The sequence below is a fragment of the Coffea arabica genome, chromosome 7e, assembly GCF_036785885.1.
Source record: "Coffea arabica cultivar ET-39 chromosome 7e, Coffea Arabica ET-39 HiFi, whole genome shotgun sequence".
Lineage (NCBI taxonomy): Eukaryota > Viridiplantae > Streptophyta > Magnoliopsida > Gentianales > Rubiaceae > Coffea > Coffea arabica.
Window position 1 is genome coordinate 11,140,218 of NC_092323.1, and position 24,498 is coordinate 11,164,715.

The window sequence follows — 24,498 nt, forward strand, 5'->3', positions numbered from 1 at the left end:
TATGAGCAAATTTTATTCTAATAATCAAGATTTTTGTTGGTAAACATCAACCATCACAAGAAGTGTATGTTTTGTTGGAGTTTAGATACGAGTTAGCGGAAGGAAAAGAGAGAAGGGATTGTAAAAATGTAACTTATCAAATTATTTATAAATACCAATAATTCTTAATTCGGATTAACATCTAAAATATTGTATATTCAAACTTCATAATCGATTTGAGAGCTACGTTGATTGATAATACGTAGGAAGTTACATTACATGTAGTTAGGCATGGCCACGGTTCCAAAACCAACGGTTCCAGAATCGCATAGTTCTGATTTTGGTTCCTTATGGTTCTGGTTCTGGTTTTCGGTTTCGTATGATTGTCTACAATTTTATTTAATTCCTTATCCTTACCAATTTTAATACGAATATAACAAATATTTAAAATTTCAAATAAAATGTAAAAAAATAAATAAAAAATAAAGATCATATTTTAATTTTATTATTATTCTACAAAGTAAGAAGTAATAAATAGATAATATAAATTTTATGAAAAGTACATTACATTATCAAATTAAAAAATACATTACACTATCAAATGGTTGCCATGTGTTGACTTTCTTGAGTTGGATAATCATCAATGTTAAAGATTCCATTTGAAGAAATATTGCAAAAAATATTTTTTTGCTTGCTTGATTTTGAAGATGAGCTACTACCATCAAAACTTGTCATTTGATAGCAAATAAGCCAAAAAAAAAATTGTAAGTAATAATTTAATACTTACAAATTATAATGATAGATATTAGATGAATAGAAAGAATTAAATAATTAATAAAATATATGGAAAGTCCATAAAATTTAAACTTTCTTAAAACCTATTAAACACAACTAATTTTTTTTGAATTATCTCACTACTTATATTAATTATTTTTAATTATTTTTAACGGTTCTGGAACTGACGGTTCTGGTTCTGGTTCTATTTTTTAGAGAACCAGAACCGGAACCTTTATCCAAGGTTCTACCACGATTCTGGTTCCATGGTTTTGATTCCGGTTCCGGTTCCAAATGGAACCATGATCATGCCTACACGTAGTCTTTGATCTCAAGCACCTATCTTTTTAATTTTAAATTATTGATTTATGATTTTGAAAACTTGCCCGACTACGGTGGTTATTGAAGTTAAAATCACCTAAACCTTTTTTGTCCCTAAAAAAATTACCCGTAATCAAATATGCTACATACAATAATTGGCTCGAACACGTCAAGGCCATGGTCAAATCAAATAGATTATAGTATATCAATTGCGTACCAAGAAAAGAAAAGCAAACACAAACAAAAACCCAACCAGCAAAAAAAACGAAAGAAAATTTTTTTTTTCCAGACACCATGAGATGAAAGGTTCAGATGAAGTCAGAGAAGGAGAGACATCATTAGGAAAAATGGTCCATTCTCTTCCACTGAGCACTGCCACTGGAGGGAGGAAGGAAGGCCATTGAGCGCATCCCTTGAATTGTGAAAGAATAATAGTGGGTACGTAGTCACAAGACATTGTTGTCAAAGACCACAATTTGTATGTATACTAGTAAAACTTTTTCTTCTCCTGTGTAATGACGACTCACACAGATGAATGGATCTTCTTCAATGGTTGCTCTTTTTCCTCTGTCTCAGTTGCGATAAGGGTTTGCAGAGGTGATAAAAAAGAGTGGGGCAGAGGACTGTGTGTCTTGTCTGGGGTTTGAGAGGGACAAGAGAAGCTGCAGAAACTTTCAAATTGTGGCACTGAAAAACATGGCGTTTTTTATTGGGCATTTAAAATTCGAACAGTACTTGTGAAAGAGACACTAGAGCAACATGGAAAAACATAGCCTTAATCCCATTTCAGCTTTTTCTTTTTGGCTTTTTCTATGGACCACTCCTCCTCCTCCTCCTCCTAGGCTCAGCACTCATCAGTCTGTGGAGGAGCACCTGCCTGCATGCCTATTCTTCACATGAAGATCAACTGGACTTCTCTACCATCTCCACCATCTCCCCAGCTAGAGCTAGCTCCATGTACATAAGAGATTGATTATAAAAAAAAAAAAAAATTTCAAATAAATATATTGATAGATCAAATGGGGTCTTTGTTTTGCTTTCTTCCTCTTTGATGTTTTCGAAAGATCTAAGGATCTAATTTTGGCCAATACAACAAGGAAGTCAAGAAGAACAAAAGATAACTAAAAAACATACTAGTACTTTTTACCCTAGGGAAGGGCGGGAATCCTTTGTCCAGCTTAAATTTATTCATCTGACATATTCATCTTCTGAGAGGAGGGACAACAAAAGAGGCGTTTAGAGGACAAAAGTACTGTTTAAATTGAAGGGCAAATGATTCTGAAACAAAATGTACCCGTAAAACTTGGACACTTTTGTGGTTATGAAACTTCAGAGCTCCCCAAATATGTCCATGCTCAACTCATACTAACGGGAGAAACCTGCTCTAGACTACTGAACAATATATTATTCTAGTCATGCCTTTTAATTCTGGGATACTTATGATTTTGGCATTAACTTATTTTTTCTAAAGTAATGTAATAATGCAAACTCTGGACTACTGACCAGTACTCGTTTTTATTATTTCATCCTCCATTTTCCTGCTATTCATCCTTCTCTTCGTCATCCTTCTCCTACTTAAAACAAAAGCAATTAAGGAAGAAGAGTAGAATTACGAATGTTATAATTCTCTCTCTCTCTTTACCTATATTTCTTGTATTTTCTAACTTCTTTGCATTCAAGAGAAAGAAAATTTTAATTTTTTGTGCTTCAAGTCTCCCAACTCCTTCAGCAAGAGGGGAAAGAAGAAATTAGGTACAAACTTGCTAGGAAGGGTATTCAGTGGCTTCACTTTAGCTCATCTTACTCGTTTCAACCACAAAAACAGTTTTAAAGGTACATGCATTTGGATTTCAATGAATGACATAAATATCATCCAAAAGCAGCATACCAGCTTTAGCAGTCAAGTAGCTGCTTTACCATAATGACTGTAAAAAGTAATTGTTGACAACTATAAACTAGTTTCCCTATTAGTGCCGATGTAGTTACTGTATAGAAATAGTATGCTCACTTCACCATAAACAAACAAGACAAAATTTTCTTACAAGATGACATGCTAGACATAGATTCTCCGTTCTCTTGTGCAGTCTAATTAATATAAAATTTGTATTATCCAACCCATGCTTGTTATCTTTTAATTAGTAATTTAATCAAGTTTGTTCAGTATAAGTATACAGTAGAACTCACGAAATAGTAAAAACAGATTCACAACTCAATAAAATTTGATTACATAATCAGCAGCACGCATTTGAAAACAATGCATGACACATTCAGCTAGGCAAATACTGAGGGCATCAATTTCACTAGACTAAAGCACGAGGATCTTTACCCATTTTTTGACATTCTAGAATGGAAGATGAGATGGAACTCTCAGCTGAGAAGGCTTCTCCTGTATAAAATCTCTCCTACAAGCATTACAAGTTATCTGCACAAAATTAGAGCTTATATGCCTTGTTGCACAATCTTTCATCAACTCAGCTGCATTAAACTCGTAGAAGGCTTGTTCTCTGATTGTTCTTGCTCTTGTCATCTCTTGTTTAGCCATTTCAATCAAACATTTCGCTTGATGTCTCTTCTCTTCGGCCAATGCCTTCTCTTCCTTGGCTACCCGTGATAGTTCACGGGCCTCATCTCTCAATCTAACGGCTTCTGGCGGCATCACTTTGGCATCCATACTTTCTCTGTAATAACTGTGGTTCCATGCATCATAGTTGTACCATACTGAATTTGAGTAGTCTCCTTCAGTTTCCGGTTCTGGAATAAAACTACCAATAGTTGATTGACTGGTATGATGATTTTGTTCAGAGGCAACACTACCAGTATTGGAGAAGTTCACCCCACTTAGGGAAGAATTACTGGAAGAAAACAGTTCAAGCTCAAGATTGTGGCAAAAACCAGTGACAGTACCATTGTTGTTTTGCCCATCAAAAGCTGAATCCAAGACTTTCTGCCTTGGCATTTCAGAAAGGTTGTTATGGAAACTTCTGTCTCCTAAAAAATCTGGGCTCAAAGTAGAATGGTGAAATGGATCAGCAGCTGGTATTCCCTGACACATATAGTCTGTCATGCGAGCTTTGCATGTATCTTGATGCTCGATAAAAGCTTCAACTCTGGAAAGAAACGAGAAAGGTAAAACAAGTTTGCTTGGAACATAGCCTTGAAAGAAGATCAATATGGTTAAGGTTCATTAGGTAAAACTTTGACACTGATTAAAACAGTAGGAAGTTTGGGAGGTATTGATATACATTTGACAGTAGCTCCTGTTTATCGAATAATCATTACTATAATATCTTGCCGGATTTCTTCTGCTGAGATTTCAACGTAGAAAAAAGTAACAGGCTTTCCCTTTCCGTCAGTGTCTTTTTGAAAATAGTATAATCCCTAGATCAGATACCTGTGATCACTGACGAAAAGCTACACTATTTTAGACCAGGGAATACATTATGTACCAGTAGTTTAATGATCAAAATATTGGCTTTTTGATGATCAATCTAAAGAACTTTCTTAGATTCGAGATCATGCTGAAAGGATACGCTAGATAAAGGCAAAAACCAGCCTAGCCATATACGAACAATACTAGCTTTCTTCCTGTACTACTAATTAAGGTAAATAAGAATCAAATTGTAGAACCTGGAGAAAACACGGCCGCAGTCACAAGAGTGACCTCTAGTACCACATATCTTGACATGAGCCTTGTAATCAGACTGAACAGCATAACCTTTTGAGCATTTCTCACAAACCCACTGTTTATTATTGCTATGTTTCCTTCTGAAATGCTTCTTTATGCCCACAAGGTCACCTAGTGCGTGGCACGGGTCATGGTGAAGGCAAGTTGGCTCGGGACACACATATACTCGTTTTTTCACTTCTTGTTTATCTTTCTTTAGTAGCTTCCAAGGAACCTTATGGCGTCTCCGATGCATCTGGAGATTTTGCTCTCTCTGGAAGCATTGGTTACAGATTTCGCAAACGTAGCGATCCGATTCCATTAACATCTCAGGTGAAAGATAAACAACTTCTGCATCAGGATCTACGAAACCCCATCATGAAAATTGAGTATTATAATATAAATCAGCTAGACCAAGACCAAGAGTATGAATTTATGCGTCAAATTAAACTGTCCGACTAACCTGGTGTTCCTGCAGGCCTTCTCTTCTTTTTCGTGAGGAGCCCATCATTTGGGCAAGCAAAAATCTCAGAAGAAGGAAGAGAAAATGACTGGCACGCCAGCATGAGAAATATGAATACTATTAAGCTTTTTGATGTTATCTAAATCAACAGTAATATGTAAACACAAGCGAAGGGACACTCGATCAAAGGTTGTTTTAATCTTTCTGTGGTTGTACTGCATATATTTCTGGCTTGTTCATGGCTACTGGCTAGCTAGGGTACTGGAGATGATACAGCACAAAGAAAGGGGTGGGGACTCGGGGAGGAAAGAGGAAAGGGCAGTAGACTTTTAGCAGTACACTACTGTGATATTCCTTCTACACCATTGTATCATGAAATATGAAATATCAAAGAATTTATAGAGTAGAACGGACTATAAGTATAGGTTTTGTACCGTAGCTGCTTGGCGTAAATATACATGGACCCATCCCCCTTTATTTGCTACCAAATCCGGGTGATTAGCTTGATTTTCTTCTTGTTCTGAATGTAGTAGTACTTAAACTCTCAAGCCCGCTGCATTTGCACTTCACACACCAGTGAACAGTGAAAAACTAATAATCTACCACTAGTACTGGAGAACCAAACATGAAAGTTTTAACTGCTCGCCATTTCAAGTGCAGGGTCCACTTGATATAAGGTGTTGCTGATATATGGTTTCAAGATTTCTGGAACGGTTAAACTCCCCAAACTGGAAATTATTCACCCTCCAAATATCTAGGACGATATCGATTATAGAACAGGGCACATGATAATAGAACAGCACAAGAGAATTGCTATATAGATTAGGTGAATCCGTGAATATATAAGCTTAGGGAGAGTGTCAAAATAGAAGTAGTAGTAGTAGTAGTAGTAGAGTGTCATTTGGTTAATTTGCATCTAAATTATGTAATGATTGAAGCTGGATCCAAGCCATAAACAGCCAAAAACAATACTCGAAAGCAAATTTGAATAATACAAGGCCTTACACCCCACAGTGATGAACAGTATTCGATACCAATAATTATTGCTGGTGTCTTGAATCAGGAAAACATGGGGAGGAGAAATTTGTTTGCTTGTGAAATTTAATAAATAATGATAACAAAGAAAAGGGGAGCAGATTCAAGTTTGTTTCTTGTGTTGAAAGGACGGGCAAGGATAGCCGAGGTAGATTCTCTTCTCTCCACTTCCCATGAGTCATGATGCCATGCAGCAGCATGATATCTTCAAGAGAATGAATGTCTTTTGCCGACCAGTAATTCCCTCCCTCCCACTCTATTTTCATTTGTTCACTTCAGTTCCATTCCATGCATTAGCTTGGGTCATAGTTGACCGGGTCCAACTGTATCAGTCTCAGTCATTTGAATTACGACCACAAATTCTTCTACCCTTCATATCTAATCCTTATTCTAGGCTTTTGCGGTAGCTTCCCTTGATCTTTTTCGTTTTTTACCATACCACCTTTTATCCTTACAGAAGTCCTTTTCACCTCCTACCCTAACCAAATCCTGGCTCTGTTCCTACGCCAATTAGACCAAATTGATCAGTGAAAACCCGGTTGCAAAACAAATATATCAAGTACTATGTGTTAAAAATCAAATGTAACCAAACCCATTTACTTACGGGGGTAATCCATAAGGATGGGATCCGGGTCGAAATCCGAATGACTGAAACGCCATAAATAAGGAACAGAGCCAACACACGGTAGTATCTTTACACGCACAACCATGCAATCGTACCACACTTTAAATTTCTGGAAGTAACTTTTGACTGCAAAAAGTGGTATTCATTAATACGACACCGTCCACGCTGTAAAGCGATTCCTTGATCAATCATAAATATGGCAACAACATGTCAAAATATTTAAAAAAAAAATGCTTCGGCAGTCTGCTGCGATTTTAATCACTACTATTGAAGACAATGTTACGAAAAACAGACCCAACATTTATACCTAAATTGGCCAACACACTATAATTGACTGACAAAACCAGTGGAGCGAGCCTGTCACCCTATAACCACGAATTCAGCAGAAGTAGACAGTAAGAGTACATTTTTGGTTCTGTCGCAATTTGACTCTCTGTTAATTCGCTCGATCAATACACGTCTGTGGCCAAAGTATGTTTTCAGTCTTGGCTTAGTAGCATCATCAAAAGTCAAGAAATAAGTGTTCACAAGGACCGTCTGGAAAAATTTCGAGTGCAGTTTGGGCCGGTGATGATCCAGTACCTTTCTGATTCTTTCCTTAAATTCTCCTCCCTTAGTATGGTATAGAGTCGGAATAGTTGTAAATTAAAATTTATTGTGTCCGACAAAAAAAAAAAAAAAGGTATTCACAGGGACAAAGTTGTCATCGCCCTATGTGATAAGTGCTGAAGGGTTTTCAGCAGTGCCAAATTTGATACTGCGTAATAGAGCAAAAAGGTAACTTCAAATATGATTAACTTCAAAAAGATAATATTTTGTACTTGCGGACGAAGAATTTAGAGTAAGGCGGGAAAGGATTTGATTAAACCCTTATGTAAAAAGGCTGCACTATACCCTCAAATTTGTGAATATTAATATGTTCTCTTCAAAGTAGGGTCATATAGGTGTAGCAAAACGTATCATATGCGTTACTTGGGTGTGCTTATAGTTCATCCGACTGCACAGCAGTTTGGTGCATGGTGAACTAGCTGATGATAATGGTAACAAATGTCGAGGATAAAAAAAAGGGTACAAACCGAAGAAACTAGTAGCATTCTTCTTATAGGAAGTGTATGGATCTAAAAATCACTAGGCAATGTGTGGGAAAATGATGGTCAACATGACATTCAGCCCCGGGGGCTAAAGCTGCATATAAAGTCGCGAATCCAGCTGTTTTTCTGCATTCCAAAACTCTGAGGATAGCGTTAGGTTCATTGTCAGGTTCATCATTACCGTTCACAATTGTCCTGAATTTCTTTTCATTTCTTTTCCAGTACAACATTTTTACAATTGATCCTATATTAGCGGGAGATGGGAGGGAAATGGAGATGAACCCAACTAAACTATTGAGAAGTCGTAAGAAATCACATGCAAAAAGGTTTCGAACCTCTTACCTACATTCAAAAGCCCCTCCCCGATGAATATCTAAGCTAATTGTTCTAAAATTGCCTCTATATCATACATCACAAATTTTTTTGTTAAAACCAAATTAATTAAGTTTATACAGTAGTGTTTCACATTGTAAAGTGTGGACGCATATGATATAACTTGTGTAGACTTTCCTCCAAAAACAGAAGCAGAAATTTGTGCCCATGACTCATTTAACATATTAGACTTAAGTACACGCAGGTACAAAGGATTCGTGGCGAAGACCCATTTTGAATAGTATCGTTCAGAGCACAAGATACCAATGGGGGCATCCCTTGAGGACCCCCAAACCTCTGATCCGCGTTTTTTTTTTCCTTTTTCTTTATGTAATGAGTCTGGCCGAGCAGCTTGAGGAGTAGTTTATTTATCAATACATATCATAAAATGAAGTATTAATTAACTTGTAATGGACCAGCAAGAGGTGTTGCCATTTCACATATCATAATGGCAGCATTACATTTCACAATGATATTTCAGAAGATAGCGATCCTCACAGCTGTAGTGACCTTAAATTCAAGGGGTACAAGTCGGTCATTTATGGTTCAAATAGACCTTCAAACAACCCTTATCCTTCCTTGCACAGCATGCAAGAAGGAGCAAAGCAACCCACTGCAACCAATAAGCTCAAGTTCTGCAGATCAATTTAACCCAAGTCTTACAGGAAGAAATCATGACCCTGCAACTTTGGCTCAAACAGAAATGGTACATTGTAGCTACTGGGTTCAATGGTTTGCTTATTCATTCAAAATTTGAATTTTCTACTCAACAAAAGAAGAGAAGAAAATGGTCACTCTTTTTTGGGGAAGAGATCAAAGGTGCCCATCAACATGTCAGTTCCAACTAATTAAAAGATTGAAGCACTTCCAATGTCAGAACTTGCACGGTTGGAACGAAAACTGCAGCTAAAATCACCACGTTAACGAAGAAAAAGGAAGTCATGCTGACCAAGAAACTCTGGGTAAGTAATCCACAGTTACTCGTCCGGAACCTTAAAAAATGTGTATGAAAGTATCAAGTTGTTGATGCCATCCATTCTAGGATCTGTTTCAAACTCAGGGTCAATGTAAAAGAACACCTACACATACAAGTCATAACAATGAAAATTAAATGGAAAGAAAGAGTAACTGAAGGCAGCCAGTTCTAGTGCTCGAAAATACAACATTACTTACTGGCATGTCAATCTGTTCCCCAGGAAGGAGCCGCTGTTCCTCAAAGCAAAAACACTGTATTTTGTTGAAATAAACTGCAGCCTGGAAGCAGCAGCAGGTGGCAACAACCACGAATAAATAATTTATATTGCAAGGAAATCATCAATCATCACTCTGAATAAATGAGACAAGGTTTGGTTGGACCAAAAATATCTTTATAGTCTCACGCTCCCAAGTGAAGATGTTCACACCAGATATACCATACAATTAGTCTGGCTGAGAATAAAACTCGAAAGAAATTTTAAGTTTCGTACTAACATCACCAAAGAGGCACAACAAATTCAATGAACCTGAATAACATTTCTAATTTGTGAAAGGGGTTCAAAATGAAATTAATATCGTCCCCCCCCCCCCTCCCTTCCTTCTTCCAAAAAAAAAAAAGAGGAAAAGAAGGGGATGCTTCATGTAAGCACATGATGGTTAGATAAAAAGTTAGCTGATCTGCAATTTATCTTATGCATGATTATATGGTACCAGGGTTACTGACCACCCATCAAACAAACCAAAAAAGATGAGAGAAGAAAGAAACTATCGCATATATATTGGTAATCACACTACAAGAAGCATTTTTGACAAAGTTTGCCTTGCATTTGATTTATATAGCTCAAATGGAACAAACAGATGATAACAAAAGGCAATCACACAAGGAATTGACCTCAATGTTAAAAAAATAAAAAATACACTGCTCCCACAATACTGTAGTAGAATATCAATTGAAACAAAAAAATTGCAGCCAAAAACAAAAGGATGTCCTTACAAGTACTGTCATTATTGCATTCTTTTATTCAGGTCTAAGTAAAGTTTCAGAAAATCAAACTTATCACCCTACTAAGCCATGGGTTAAAATCCAGTCACATTTTTAGAAAATAAACAAACAGAGAGTAAGAACAGTACCCTGCATTTACGGTCCCAAACAGAAAAGAAGGCCAAAAAAAAAAAGATCAGTTCTCACATTTAACTGTTGTTGTTGAAGCACCAATGGATAGTTAATCAGACCGACAACTGAACAGGCATCATGCCAGCAGACCATTACTTCTATATATGCAAATCTCAAGATTAACATATTTTCAACAACAAATTTAGTAATTCTGTTGTTATTTTTGTTACACTTTATACAACTAGGACAAAAATAATGGACAGGCTGTCGTATAATAACCAAAAGCTCAATGCTTATGACGAGTTATGCAGACATTACACAACACATATAAGAAATATGATATTGAGCGAGGGGTGGTTTTCAAATGCAGATGAGAGGAAAAGAAGAGTTCATATGGATCCAAAACTTCTACGATCAAGCCCAAAGTAATCAGCAGATCACAGCAATGACCCCAAATGGATTTAAGAGTCAATTAAAGTGGTTCATACACCACCACTAGCAGACAAAGTTAAGGCACGATTTTGGCAGCTTATAACAGAAGCAACGAAATGCACCTTCATGGGAGTCACATTATAGGTAGATACACCAGTTATTGGAGTCGAACTTCGATTTTCAGCAGTGTAAAAAGCAAGGGCACTCTCCCCTGGCTTGACTCTTACCTGTAAATATACTGAAGACGTTAACAGTACAGCCAACTGAATTGAGTCAAATGGGCATCAACAAGCCATGCTAGACAAAAAGGTACAGGGCACCTCTCTTTGTGTTGGAACAAATTTCCAAGGCATTCCATCAGCCACATCAGCATTGAATTGGACAACGATCTCTCTGCTTGCATAACCAAATAATTCATTCAGATGTTCAATTGAATTTCCACCAGTAACCTTGTGAACAAGGACAAATCTACTGATCTTCCCAAATTTTATTAAACTGAATAGACATTATATAGCACACAAACAAGGGACTGGACTTGGCCATTGTCATGGAACAGATCATCACTCCTAAGCCTGACACAATGAGCAATGGACTGACGAAATGAACAAAGTGCTATCATGTTGAAATGGGAGCTAGTCAAGCAAAAATCTTGCCGTACTCCTGTGAGTCTTCTACTATTGCCACTTTACAATTTGTGATTGAGATCTTTGTTTGTGTGTTCACTGAATTACAAACACAGCAAAAACTGCTAACACTAACTTGCACTTGACACTCAAAAGGCATAAGGTCAAGAGTTAAACTTGTCTCAACCATGATGCAACTAATAATCAGAGAACAAAATGCTGGATAATTTTAAGATAAAACTAAACCTGGTAGTGACCGTTCCATCTTTAGCATGGCGGGCAATTTTCTCTTCAACTGTCTGCAAGTTCACAAAATGCCACACTTTAAAAGGCTATTTTTGCAGCTTATTTCATGACCTATAATCACCAGATGCTAACTAACCTCACGGCGTTGAACTGTACCCCCATATCCTGTGGCTTGACAAAATCTCCTATAAAGAGGAACAGCAGCATAACTCAGTCCAACCATGGCAAAAACCAATCCTGTCAAGTACATGAGCGTCTTCTGTGATTTCCGCTCAGTCGTAGCATGAGTTGCATAGGGCCGAGAATTAAGTACAGAGTAAGGCCTCCCAATATTCTGATTCCCAAAGGGAGACACGCCACTACACTTGCTAAACAACAACCTTCTAACTTCATATCTTGGCAGCAAACAATTCAAACTCAGCCTACAACTAACATTATTAATTCCAAAACTCTGCCTATAACTAGCATGACTAATACCTACAAAATTATAACTTTCCCCAATAGCTCCTGTGCAATTCCTGGACAGTAAAAAACACAACCATACTCTCAGGGGGAAAAAATATTTCCAACAAATACACGCAAATGAAGACAAAAAAAAAGAAAAAAGAAAAAGAAACATCATGATTGCAAGAATTGAGCACAATTTGGTAAAGGACAGTTGGAAAAGAAACATAGAACTAGTAGATAAGCTACCTGGAAAAAGATGCAAGGATAGGGAAGAAAATGGTTCTTCCAGAAAGTCTTGATAGAGACATGTTCAACTAGATTAAAGTGCTACTTGTCAACAAGTAGTTCGCATCTGAAACAATAAGAGATTCACATAAATAATCAATCACACACTTTATAAGCTATAACTTCTGGAAAAAAAAAGAAGAAGAAGTTTAATGTTAGAGAAAAAAACCAACCTGAAAATGGAAAAAATGTAGAACCTTTAACCTTGGGAGTCGTGTTTAATCAGATGAGATGTGTGAAGTAGTTGTCTTCTCCGGGAATTTGAATTGTGGGTTTTTCGTATTTATGTCTAAAAATTGATCAATGAAGAAGAATTTACTGAAGGACAAGAAGTAAAGGAGGGGCGGAAGGGGAAGAGAATAAGACGAGCTACAACCGTAAAAGAGGAAAGCAAGGCAGGGGTTGCCGGTTGGGGGGCGTGGCTGCGATCCAGAAGCCAAGAATAGCTTTGCTGGGTGGGGAGGTTTTAGCGATTATCCATATGAAACGAAATGAAGGTCAATTTAGACAATTGGAGGGTTTAATTTCGTATTTTAGGAAAACATGAGAGGGAAATTGTAATTATTTCTTTTCTTTCTCTTTTATGTTACCAGAAAGTCAGAAACTTTTATTTGATTAGGTTATATCTCAGCAAAAATGTTTGAATAGTGTTTTATTTGTTAAAAAAATTAATTATATCATAAATAATTTTTTTAATAATTTTTTTTTTATTTTTTTATTTTTTATTTCACATATATCATATCATAAGAAGTGTTATAATTTTTTTTCAAAATATTCTAAATAATCTCCTATCTGATATTATTTCAAATAATTCTCTATCTAAACCCGTTCGTTGATTATAATTTTTACTCTAATCAAATCACACTCTATCATTATTCTTCAATTTATCAATTTCAATGGCAAATTATCCTAGAAACAACTGGGAAGAGAAATGTTAACGTCTTATGTTTGACTTTTGTTTTGTCATATATTTTGTTTGGATAGAGTATTATTTAAAATATTATTTAAAATAATTACTATATCACTTTTTGTGATGTGATATATATGAGATAAAAAGATAATTGAAAATATAAAAATGTGAGTTGGAAAATGTATATATGATGCAAGTAAAATATTATTTGAGATATTTGTGCTGTCTAAACACTCCTAGATTCTGTCATTTTTTGCTTTTGAAACTTCTTTTTTGTTTTAAAAAGTATCCTATCATCTAAAATTATTTTTCATTTTTTCTTTTCTCAAAATGAACTCTTTTAAGTCAATTACAATTTATAATTGTCAATTTTTTTCTACAATTATAGGTAGAGTTGAAACTTATATCATTTTTTTTTCTAGTACTGTCTTAACACTTTTTGCCTTTTCTTTTCTGGAAATCGACTCTATTAGTATATTCTTTGAACTTTTGAAGTGTCCAAAAAACCATTTTTCAGGAATAAATTTGTTGTTTCTTTTTTAAATATTTTACCAAAATTATTTTTATTATTAGTATTTTTTTTACAAGGATTAAGCTTTTTGGTGTTTTATTCATTTCCAAAACTGGCTCTAGACACTGAATCTGTCCCGGATCTTTCTGGACTCTTCTTTTCTCAGCTGCCCACCACTTCTTCTGCTAAACCTCTTCAGTCCTCAGAACCATCTTCTTCATCTCTTCTCTAGACTCGAAAAGAAAGATCAAAGATCCTTCCTTCATTCTTTCAACCCCAGTACTCAAAAACTACTTCTCCCATTTCTTTGTTCACCCAATTTTTTTAATCCCTCGAAAGAAAAAAAATACTAAAAAAGAAGAAGAAGACAATGTTCGGAGTAGTGTTCCCAAACCGCAGCTTCCCTATGGACATCTCCACGTTCACTCAAATCGACACCTTCCATTGGATCCTCGACATGAATACTTTCGTGGGTTTGTCTCAAAATCCGATCTTTTGTAGTAATTTATGTTGTTTTATTTAGCTAGTGTCCAAATTTTAACTAGTATTCGACTACTGTTCAATGATTCGCAGGTGAAGCTTACGATTCAATTCGAGAAATCTGCATATTCCTTCTCAACAACTTCACACTCCCTCCAGAAAAAGCCCTGGCCGTCTACATTCAATCCCCCGGTTCCCCTTTTCTGTACTGCGGCGCGGTGACTATCACGCGCCCTTCTGCAGTTCTATCTCTGCCGTGGCCGGAGCCCGGTGGACAGTTACAACTCACAGCGCCGGATTCAGCTCCATTATCTGCGAAAATTGGGGTTTCGGTGGAGGACCTTTCGTCCCTCCCCTCCCTTGATGTTGCTGCTGAAAAGAAAATCGAACGGTTGGCCATGAAAGTTGGAGAGAATTTGTTCAATTTTATGCAGTCTTTTTGTGGGGTTGATGGGAGTAAGCTGGTAGTGCCCATGGATATTTTGGACCGGTGGTTTAAGAAGTTTCAGGAGCGGGCGAAGCGGGACCCTGAGTATTTGAAGGGTTTTGCTTTGTAGTTTTGAGGCCGAGCATTGACCATGATAGAGAGGTGGGCAAATTATGGGGTAGCTGTGATATGTAGATATAGAACAGAACCGCTGTTGGTTTGATTATTAGGATTTTGTGATGTTGAAAATTTGAAGTTAGTGGTTGTTGTTTGTTGTCCGCTGAGTTGTCCTGATTTCTCCACATTGAATCAAGAAGAAAGTTTGGTTCGTTAATGTTCACTCGCATAATTGCATTTGCTATTAGCTTATTGTCACTGCAATTGGTTAATTCGTAGCATCGCGGTGTGGGCTGAGTTTTGTGTGATGAATGTAGCTCTCTATGCACCTTGTAGTACTTGTGGAGGTTTAGAGAAACAACATTGCTAATTCTATTTTTGTGTACATGCACAGGACAAAAAGAATGAAGAACTTATAAGAGAACAAAAGGTTTGGTTTTTTTCTTCTTTGTCTGAAGTAGTATCAACTAAGTATAAGACTAAAGTTTAAGAAGCGGAGTGGTTCAATACTGGAAAGTAGTTTCATTGATGCTTCAGGATTTTGTTGTGTGGTAGTAATGTTAGTTGTGTGGCATAATGTTATTTCTTTGGCTTCATAATTCTGTGGGAAAGTTTTGACCTTTTTTATCTGGCAAGCGCTTTGTAGACTGTTACAAGTTGGAGGCCTGAAAAAATGTCTGAACTGAATAAAAATGCGATGTATTACTCCTATCCAGATTGAACCAAATCTGAGGTGTAGTTTTATGCCCGCAGTTCCATCTGGTAGAATTTATAGATAAGCACTAATAATGGAATTTTTGTTGTTAGCACTTGATATGGTTTTGTCCTCATAAGCTCTTGGTTAAGATAGACAATTCAGATGTAGGTAAACAGAAGGAAAATTTAAGAAGTAGAAGCCTTTTCAGTTAAATAGAGTCTCTAGTGGCTTTGGAAATCATGGCAAAATCATCCTGGAACAAATGAAATGCTGTGATCTATGACTTCAGGAAACTGGATAGAATTTAGTGGAAATTGAGGAATAAATCCTCAAAAAGTAACAGATCGAGGAATTCTGCAGTACTTCCAAATGTGACTGAAGTGATGCTCTGGCATTTCTGGTGATTGCTTATTTTTAATGTCGTCTGCTTTTATCCCTTTTGTTCATGTTTCTTTGTTTGCCTGATACGTTGAAAGCATGTGATGTAAATTTAGAGGATGAATGCCACATATCAAAATGTTCATGCTTGTGTCATGAATTTTTTTTAAAAACATTTTGTGGGTTCTTATGAATTCTTTAGACTTCATGTCCTTCATTATTCTTGTAATGTATTGACTTTGTTTCTTTCAACAAAAGAACAATTGGCAATCCATTTGGTATAATGTGGGATCATCAGAAGAACCTGGAACTATACAGAATAAAGACATCCCTTGTATTTTCTGTTGAATAAATTACACTTGCTACATCCCGAATTTTCTTCAGCATTTTGATCTGCAAATGTCGATGGAACCTTTAAATTCACAAGATTGCTTCTGGAAAAGTGTGTTGGCATTAGGTATATTTTGGTCATGGCCATATATATATATATATATATATATATATATATATATATCCTTTCTGGAGCTATCTTTTACGTATTTATGGTTAAGGGTGTAATGCTTGCTTTATGCTGTATATGGTCATTGAAAGCATATTCAAGCCTGCAAGTGTTATTGGTATGCTGTTAATTTCAGCTGGATCAAATCTTATTTAGAAGAAAGTGCAGGAAAAATTTCTCTGTTTGACACTATAATAGCATGGTAACAAACTTTTTAAGTTTTCAATCAAACTAATGAATTCAATTCACCAATAACAATTCACTCCACATGGTCAATCATGCCCTTAAATCATCACTTTCATGCCCTTAAATCTTCACTTTCATGCCCTTTAATCTTCACTTTGGTACTACAGTATAGGATGTTTTACACTAATTAAACTGGGAATAATTAGCAAAAATGCAATATCTAACTGAGTTAAGAAAGTTTCAGAGAATACAAACCAACAGTATGCTTGTGTTGTAGAAATTTATCTGCACAAGCAGCTATTTGGTATAAGATAGGATGTGATCTATGCAGACTATGGTAGTGAGTTGATTGAATGGCTTTTCCTTTGGCCATTGTTCGCTGTGGTAAAACATATTATGGATCACCTTCTAATGCATGGTGGGGGTATCATTATCAGTTTAGGCACATTGTTGTGATGGTGCGGGCGAACTGGTCACTTTTCTTGTACAGGTCATATTGTGTTCTGGGTGATAAATTGCCACTCTTTGTTCTAGTGGGATTTTCTGAACCTACTAGACCACATCTAGTCTTGAAAAGTAGTAGTTAATTAGTTTTCTGGGAACTAAATCGAGGGCAATATGCTAAGGTAAACGGTGTTATAATCACCCCTGATTCTTTCTGATGACTGACAGGTTGCTTCGTGTTATTCCGTGATTATGCAGTTTCCTGACTGGCTAGAAGGTTTGGTGCGAGCGTCTTGGCTGGAGCTAACTTGCCATAGTTAGACGAGATCAATGACGATTATCCAGGACATGTCCTCCCAAACTTCTCTCTAGGAAAAAAAATAATCCAGGAGGACATGAATTGTCGCACGAAAAAATGTAATCTATAACTGCTGCATTTCCGAAGGCATTCCCCAGTTATCTTGTGAGTGTATGTCAACAATGTCGGCAGAATAGTCACTGTCTGGCTTCCCTTTATCTGTAACATCGACATGGGCAACGTCTACTGTTCAAATGCCCAGATCGATATTAAATATTTCTGATTTGTGCAATCCTGCCAGAGTTCCAGGTTCTCTCTTGTTTTGTCCCTTTCATGATTTCATCTGCGCAAGATGAAACTCATTAAGCTGTCTCTTTGCTCCGACATAGACTACTTCGAGGTGCGTGGGAAGTGATAAGACAGATTTAATTGAAACTAAAATATCTCTCCTTTTTCTCCTTGAAGAAGAAAGCTTTGATGTATGTAATCTTGAGTAGCTGGGAGAGCCTTGCGAGTCAAGGGATTTGATCCATCCCTTCCCTTGACTTGCATTTTTTTTCAGAATTTTTTGAAAGTTTTACCCGTGGGTGCAGAGACATTTATTTGATTCGATAGTGATTCAGTCTCTTTCAAATTTTCTATTGGCTCATTGGATCTATCTCTTACTTTGGTATAAAGTAGGAGTAGATATAAAATAAAAACTATTGTATTGAATAAAAAAAATGAAATCTTGGAGTTGGTACTACCCAGAATTGAACAAATGAAAATAAAAAACGCCTGCCTAACTGTGAGGTGTCAGTACCACCCAAAGCCCAACAAACTCCTGGACTTGTTTGTTGGCAAGACTACCTTAAACTCAGCCATTTGACCAGAAAAGGAAAGCCTTAATCTTTGAATGAGAAACTATACCCCTACCAAGTACCAACCAGTACAAGTGTTAGATAAATTGTGAATATTGATCGAATAATGCTACTATTTATCAACCAAATTAATAGGTAAGTCACATTAAATTACAATATCCGTTCCATCCAAAGAAAAAAAAATAAAAGAAAGAAAGAGAATAATAGATTGCGTTTGAAAGTATTAAAGAAATTAATATTTTACATGAGACTTTTAGTGTCACTTTTTCCGGTGTCACTTTTATATTTATACTAAATATTCTGTTTATTTAATTTATCATATGTTGTTTATTTAAATTTCTTCTATCCTTGTGTGATAAGTGAGATTTATATAGAATTTGACATATTTATATTAAATATCCTATTTATTTAACTTGTCATGTATTGTTTATTTAAATTTCTTTTATTCTTATATGATAAGTGGGATTTACATTGAATTTGACACTGGGTAGTGACACAGATGATCCCACTACTGACATTTTCACTACTTTATCCGAAATTACTGCGGTCTTTATCATCCAAACATCCCACCACTCTTAGCTCCACAACCGCTAACAACATCATCTCATCTTTTTACCCCCATTCAACATTGCTTTCCCAACACACAACCCCACGCAATTCTTGGTCTTCCCATCAATCAACGATAGAGTTGAACAATCCAACTCTTGGTCTGCCCAAGCCGAATAAAAAAAGCCCACCTGGGCACCCAGAGTTGCTATAACTAGCACCATAGTTATTAAACCGGTCCAGTTTCACAGTCAACCAATTAACTCAGGGAATCGGTCAATTAGTTGGGTCTCTAATCTTATTGAATAAGACCTATTGACTTATTAACAACCGATAGTTCAATCGAATTGAACCAAGAACCCTATCAATTTTGTAAAGAATTGGGTAGCATTAGTTTCCTGAATTGAATTGAGAATCCGGCCAATTTTATTAAGAATCGGGTAGATCATAAAAATTTTAGTAAAGTGTTGTTATGGTTTGAACTTGGATCCTTTTGTGCATGTATATAGAGTACACTTACCATAAGGCCACCAACCCATGTCAATTGATGGTCATTTTCACTTTATACGAACTTTTTAGCCAATCCTTTCTTTATTTTTTAAATTTCTGTAAAATAAATTTATTTGAAATCTTTTAATAAAACTTATTACTTCTTGGGCTCAGTAGATTAAGAAATGAATTTTAAAAATAACATGCTACACAATTCATTTTAAATACAAACATTGTTCTTAATAACCTTTTACATTTAAAGTTTGTAAATAAACTAGATAATTATACCAAATAGACAAAATTTTACATTTGAAGGTAGGTGAATTACTGATTAAATTTAGATTTTATTGACTTGTAGAAGAATTAATTATTCTATAACAAATTAACTTAAATGAGCCTTTGCTATGGCATAATTTATTAATATTTATACCATACATCCTATATAAAAAATTATGAAATATATTTAATAACCTACCGGTTCAACCACCCATCAGTAATATGTTGATCCACCCTTTAGTCGAGTTTCCACCCTGTGCCCGGTTTAATAACTCTGGCCAGCACTCCACTCCTCCTTAACACTCAAATTTGCACGCTCAAACGCGCACTAGAAAGCGCCCGCAGAAACACCAGAAAACAGAGATTGTGAATTGTGATTGGAGATGGAGGGAGCGGCGGAGAATTCTAACGGCGTCAATGTCGAGGTTGCTGGAGACGGTGAAGACAAGAAAGATTTCTATGCCAAGCGGACTTCTCGACAAGAAGAAGAGACCACTCTTTACACAGTTTTCAACCGTTTGATTGCTGCGATGTTCTTTCCAAGCTCAGCATCTGCTCCTCTGCTTCGCCGGTCCAAAGCTGCTCTCTCCGAAAATGTTCCTCTGCTTCGCCTTGCTACTAAGAATACAGCTCGTCATGTCCTCCTCTGGACTCGCCGTGGCTCCCCTCTCCGAGCCCTTCTCGTTGTTTCCGTAAGAAATCACTCCACCCCAGATCGACTTTTCTTCTTCTTCTTCTTTGTCTCTTTTGTTTTCTGGGTATTATAGTATTAATTTTACTTGGTTTTAATTTTTCTCTTTTTTGCTTGATTCTTTGCTTCTAGTGTAGCTGAGGAATATAAATTTGGCACGAGAAATGATTTCAAACATGAATATACTGAATAAATTTACTTTTATTCTTGTTTTTCTTTTGTACTTTTTTTGGTGAAGTTTTCCTATTATCCAAAACTTAAGGATAGTTTTTAACCATTACTTATGTTAAAGTAGAAGTTTTGCATGCTTGATTAGAATCTTCCAGAAGTTGATCTTTGTTCTTAATTTTCTGTCTGTCAAAGCCCACGTAAGGCAATGTCGTATGCTTGAGTGGGTCATGATTTTTCGTATCAACTTAAACTACTTTAAAGGTGTAATTATCGGGGATCTTACAGAGTTGCGGTACTAATTTGACCAACCAAGTTCTACTGTATCCAACTAAGATGATTTTGTGCGTATATTAAAATACGGAATACATAGCCAGTTCTTTTTCCCCTTTTTTTCCGTAGCATATTGCTAGTTTACAAAGCGTGATCGAAGTAAGACAAAAAGCATTTGGTTTTCATCACAATACCAATTTCAGATGCTTGAAGTTACAGGATGAGATTAATACTCTGAGTTTACCTTACTGTTTCATCTTTGGGGATGTGTTCTGTTCAGGAAGAACAATCATTTGTAAAACTGTCCTTTTGATTGAACTGAAGGGGCAGTGGAGACTTGAAGTCATGGTTGGTCAATTTGTAAACACGAAAAATTGTGTCTGCAGCATTTTTATGAAAAAAGAGTTGATCTTCATCACTGTTGAATTGATGCTTCAAGCTGTATGTTATTGAGTTGGAAATTCCAGCACGCCATTATTGATATCTCTTTTGCTGCTGGTGATTGTTGCAGGTTGGAACAATTGCTCTTATGGCTCTGACAGGACTTCTAGTTTTTATGTTCTTCTATCTTGCTGCAAATGTAAATGCAATTGTGATATCTTCTCTCATGTCATTAGCAGCAGCTGGTGGATTGTTGGCTATCTTCTTTGCTTTTGTTACAGCCATCTATATTGGTGCCTTGTCCGTTGCTGTGTTTGTTATTTCTGCTACAACTATTTCTGCAATTATTGCTCCTCTTATTACCGCAGGTAGACCTTTTAATTCAAGTCTCATCCTCCGTTCTTTCTTCTCCCACTTTGGCTCTTAAATGGACACATTCACTGAGCTTACTTTTTTTCTTTTATAAGCTCAGATCCAACAGGGTAACTGGTGCTTAACTTATGTTTTTGGTGCTCATGTATTCATTTCAGTTTTTAGAGCTTCTCTCAGTTTGAGCTGCTTGTGCTTATCCTCGTTTAATAGTACTTTTTATTGGCATTAATCTCTTTGCCTGTACTTAAGTGTCCTACTGCATTGTGGTTATATGCGTATATACAAGTGCCCAGATGTCTTTCCTTGACAAGGTCTTCTGTTAAGTTGCGTGGTAGTTTTTGACCAGGTTGGCTGAGCTATTAACATTATCAGGAAAGACCATGCATCACATCCGCTCTGATATTTTCTTCAAGTCCTCAAAGGCTCTTCCTGTTCTATTGTCCAATGACTAACAGCTTAACAGTTTCATAACAAAAATTAGTCGATAAATTGACTAATTTTCGCTTTGAACCAAAATACTTGTACTGTAAGTGCATATTAATCGACATATTAATTGCATTTTAAGACTCCATTAAACTCATGGAATCATGCTGCAATTTAATGCCTTAATTCATGCTATATAAATTTTAAAGATGATCCAAAGCATCTGGTGTACAGTCATGTACGCTTATTTAATTGGATAAGCTTGTTTAGCCAGCTTTGGATTTCGATTCATTTATGTACTTCTTTTTGTGATTTTGTACTTAATTTTTTTTCATAATTATGGTGTTATAGTTCTATGTTTTATTGACCCATGTCAGTTTGGCCAAACCACATAATCTTTGCTTTTAAGAAGTGATGATTTAAGGGCATGACTGACCGTGTGGAGTGATTTGTTATTGGTGAATTGAATTCATTAGTTTGATTGAAAACTTAAAAAAGTTTGTTACCATGCTATTATAATGTCAAGCAGAGAAAATTTTCCTACACAAGCAGCTATTTGGTATATAAGATAGGATGTGATCTATGCTGACTATGGTAGTGAGTTGATTGAATGGCTTTTCCTTTGGCCATTGTTCGCTGTGTTAAAAAATATTATGGATCACTTTCTAATGCATGGTGGGGGTATCATTATCAGTTTAGGCACATCCTTGTGATGGTGCGGGCGAACTGGTCACTTTTCTTGTACAGGTCATATTGTGTTCTGGGTGCTAACTTGCCACTCTTTGTTCTAGTGGGATTTTCTGAACCTGCTAGACCACATCTAGTCATGAAAAGTAGTAGTTAATTAGATTTCTAGGAACTAAATCGAGGGCAATATGCTAAGGTAAACGGTGTTATAATCACCCCTGATTCTTTCTGATGACTGACAGGTTGCTCCGTGATTATGCAGTTTCCTGACTGGCTAGAAGGTTTGGTGCGAGCGTCTTGGCAGGAGCTAACTTGCCATAGTTAGACGAGATCAATGACGATTATCCAGGACATGCCCTCCCAAACTCTTCTCTAGGAAAAAAAATAATCCAGGAGGACATGAATTGTCGCACGAAAAAATGTAATCTATAACTGCTGCATTCCCGAAGGTATTCCCCAGTTATCTTGTGAGTGTATGTCAACAATGTCGGCAGAATAGTCACTGTCTGGCTGGCCTTTATCTCTTTGAAGAAGAAAGCTTTGATGTATGTAATCTTCGGGTTGGTACTACTGCCCAGAATTGAACAAATGAAAATCAGAAACGCCTGCGTAACCGTGGAAGTGCAGAGAAATAGCCCTTGTGTCAATACCATCCAACTCCCAACAACCTCCTCCTGGACTTGCCGGCAAGACTACCTGAAATTCGGCCATTTCACCAGAAAATGAAAGCCTTGAATCTTTGAACGAGAAACTACCGCTCCTACCAGCTAGTACTAGTGCTTGATTAATTGCGAATATTGCTCAAATAATGTGATTTATCAACCAAATTAATAGGTAAGTCACATTAAATTACAATGTCGATTCCATCCAAAGAAAAAAAAAAGAAAAAGAAAGAAAGAGCAGAATGGATTACGTCTCAAAGTATTAAAGAACTGATATTTTACATGACATCTTCAATATCATTTATTTTTTCAGTGACAACTCAGTGTTATTTATATATGTATGTCAAATGTCCTACTTATCTAACTTGTTATGTGCTGTTTGTTAAAGTTTTTTCTACTCTCACGTGGTAAGTGGGGGTAATGGCACAGAGGATTTCAAAATGGCTGCCAAAATGGCTGCGATCTTTATCATCCAAACACCGCACCACTCTTTGAGTTCCACAACCGCTAATATCATCTTATTTTTTAACCTCAATTCAACCTGGCTTTGCCAACACCCGCATATCCACACACACCCACACACTGGATGTAGGGAATAGGGATAGCAGAAGAAAAAAGCCCACCTGGCCACCCAGAGTTGATACTAACTAGTACCATAGTTATTAAACCGGCCTGATTTTGACGGTCAACCAATTAACCCGATAAACCGATCAATTAGTTGGGCCTTTAATTTTATCAAAGAAGATGTATTGGCTTATCAGAGAACTAATAATTCAATCAAATTGAACCAAGAGCCCAATCGGTTTTGTAAATGGTTCGAACTTGGGACCTTGTGCTTGTATATAGAGTACACTTACTACAAGGCCATCAGCTCATGTCAGTTGATGATCATTTTCACTTTATATGAACTTTTCTGTCAACCCTTTCTTTATCTTTTAAAACTTCTATAAAACAAATGTATTTGGAATATTTTAATAAAACTTATTACTTCCCAGACTCAATAGATAATGAAATAGATTTTAAAAATAACATATTACTTAATTTATCTTGAATACAAATATTGTTCCTAATAACCTTTTGCACTTAAAACTTCTAAACAAACTAGATAATTATATCAAACATAGATAAAATTTTACGTTTTAAGGTATGCGGATTACTAATTAAATTTAGATTTTACTGATTCTTAGAAGAATTAATTATTCGATAACGAATTAACTTAAATGAGCATGTGCTGGGACAGAGTTTATTAACGTTTATACAACACATCTTACATTCAA

General features: G+C 36.2%; 4 protein-coding genes across 9 annotated transcripts; 2 read left to right on the plus strand and 2 right to left on the minus strand.

The window, feature by feature from the left end:
- Positions 1 to 3,262: 3,262 nt before the first annotated feature.
- Positions 3,263 to 5,643, minus strand: LOC113701251 (protein indeterminate-domain 14). Its single transcript, XM_027221812.2, has 3 exons — positions 5,202 to 5,643; positions 4,702 to 5,101; positions 3,263 to 4,181 (listed from the first exon to the last, which is right to left on the minus strand). The coding sequence occupies exons 1-3, from the start codon at positions 5,302 to 5,304 to the stop codon at positions 3,416 to 3,418; spliced, it is 1,269 nt and encodes a 422-aa protein (XP_027077613.1). The 5' UTR covers positions 5,305 to 5,643; the 3' UTR covers positions 3,263 to 3,415.
- Positions 5,644 to 8,703: 3,060 nt separating this feature from the next.
- Positions 8,704 to 12,921, minus strand: LOC113700964 (cytochrome c oxidase assembly protein COX11, mitochondrial-like). The gene is made up of 8 exons (XM_027221392.2): positions 12,620 to 12,921; positions 12,408 to 12,513; positions 11,851 to 12,232; positions 11,715 to 11,767; positions 11,166 to 11,238; positions 10,968 to 11,072; positions 9,498 to 9,578; positions 8,704 to 9,403 (listed from the first exon to the last, which is right to left on the minus strand). Exons 2-8 carry the CDS (start codon positions 12,467 to 12,469, stop codon positions 9,302 to 9,304), a joined length of 858 nt encoding a protein of 285 aa, XP_027077193.1. The 5' UTR covers positions 12,470 to 12,513; positions 12,620 to 12,921; the 3' UTR covers positions 8,704 to 9,301.
- Positions 12,922 to 13,982: 1,061 nt separating this feature from the next.
- Positions 13,983 to 17,706, plus strand: LOC113701069 (protein OPI10 homolog). Of its 5 annotated transcripts, none has more exons than XR_011818507.1 (4): positions 13,983 to 14,340; positions 14,441 to 14,936; positions 15,286 to 15,321; positions 17,324 to 17,706. XR_011818507.1 is itself a non-coding variant. In XM_027221546.2 (3 exons), the coding sequence occupies exons 1-2, from the start codon at positions 14,238 to 14,240 to the stop codon at positions 14,902 to 14,904; spliced, it is 567 nt and encodes a 188-aa protein (XP_027077347.1). In that variant the 5' UTR covers positions 13,983 to 14,237; the 3' UTR covers positions 14,905 to 14,936; positions 17,324 to 17,706. The 5 variants fall into 5 exon arrangements, 3 of the variants coding, with proteins under 3 accessions (XP_027077347.1, XP_027077348.1, XP_027077346.1); XR_003450805.2 differs by having other exon boundaries at positions 17,354 to 17,706; XM_027221546.2 differs by lacking the exon at positions 15,286 to 15,321.
- A 2,157-nt stretch (positions 17,707 to 19,863) lies between these two features.
- Positions 19,864 to 23,172, plus strand: LOC113702409 (uncharacterized). 2 transcript variants are annotated; one of them, XM_027223605.2, is made up of 3 exons: positions 19,864 to 20,256; positions 21,208 to 21,445; positions 22,802 to 23,172. In XM_027223605.2, exons 1-3 carry the CDS (start codon positions 19,948 to 19,950, stop codon positions 22,882 to 22,884), a joined length of 630 nt encoding a protein of 209 aa, XP_027079406.1. In that variant the 5' UTR covers positions 19,864 to 19,947; the 3' UTR covers positions 22,885 to 23,172. The 2 variants fall into 2 exon arrangements, with proteins under 2 accessions (XP_027079406.1, XP_027079407.1); XM_027223606.2 differs by having other exon boundaries at positions 19,867 to 20,256; positions 22,822 to 23,172.
- The last annotated feature ends 1,326 nt before the right edge of the window (positions 23,173 to 24,498 follow it).

Excerpts from the sequence above, each read along its gene's own strand:
- LOC113701251 (XM_027221812.2), bottom strand. The coding sequence starts at position 5,304 with ATGCTGGCGTGCCAGTCATTTTCTCTTCCTTCTTCTGAGATTTTTGCT. Across the intron at positions 5,102-5,201 it reads AAGGCCTGCAGGAACACCAG|ATCCTGATGCAGAAGTTGTT; the intron begins GTTAGTCGGACA and ends GGGGTTTCGTAG. Across the intron at positions 4,182-4,701 it reads TGCGGCCGTGTTTTCTCCAG|AGTTGAAGCTTTTATCGAGC; the intron begins GTTCTACAATTT and ends GTTTCTTTCCAG.
- LOC113700964 (XM_027221392.2), bottom strand. The coding sequence starts at position 12,469 with ATGTCTCTATCAAGACTTTCTGGAAGAACCATTTTCTTCCCTATCCTT. Across the intron at positions 12,233-12,407 it reads ATCCTTGCATCTTTTTCCAG|GAATTGCACAGGAGCTATTG; the intron begins GTAGCTTATCTA and ends TTTACTGTCCAG. Across the intron at positions 11,239-11,714 it reads GATGGAACGGTCACTACCAG|AGAGATCGTTGTCCAATTCA; the intron begins GTTTAGTTTTAT and ends TTATGCAAGCAG.
- LOC113701069 (XM_027221546.2), top strand. The coding sequence starts at position 14,238 with ATGTTCGGAGTAGTGTTCCCAAACCGCAGCTTCCCTATGGACATCTCC. Across the intron at positions 14,341-14,440 it reads CGACATGAATACTTTCGTGG|GTGAAGCTTACGATTCAATT; the intron begins GTTTGTCTCAAA and ends AATGATTCGCAG.
- LOC113702409 (XM_027223605.2), top strand. The coding sequence starts at position 19,948 with ATGGAGGGAGCGGCGGAGAATTCTAACGGCGTCAATGTCGAGGTTGCT. Across the intron at positions 20,257-21,207 it reads GAGCCCTTCTCGTTGTTTCC|GTTGGAACAATTGCTCTTAT; the intron begins GTAAGAAATCAC and ends TGATTGTTGCAG. Across the intron at positions 21,446-22,801 it reads TGCTCCTCTTATTACCGCAG|GTTGCTCCGTGATTATGCAG; the intron begins GTAGACCTTTTA and ends GATGACTGACAG.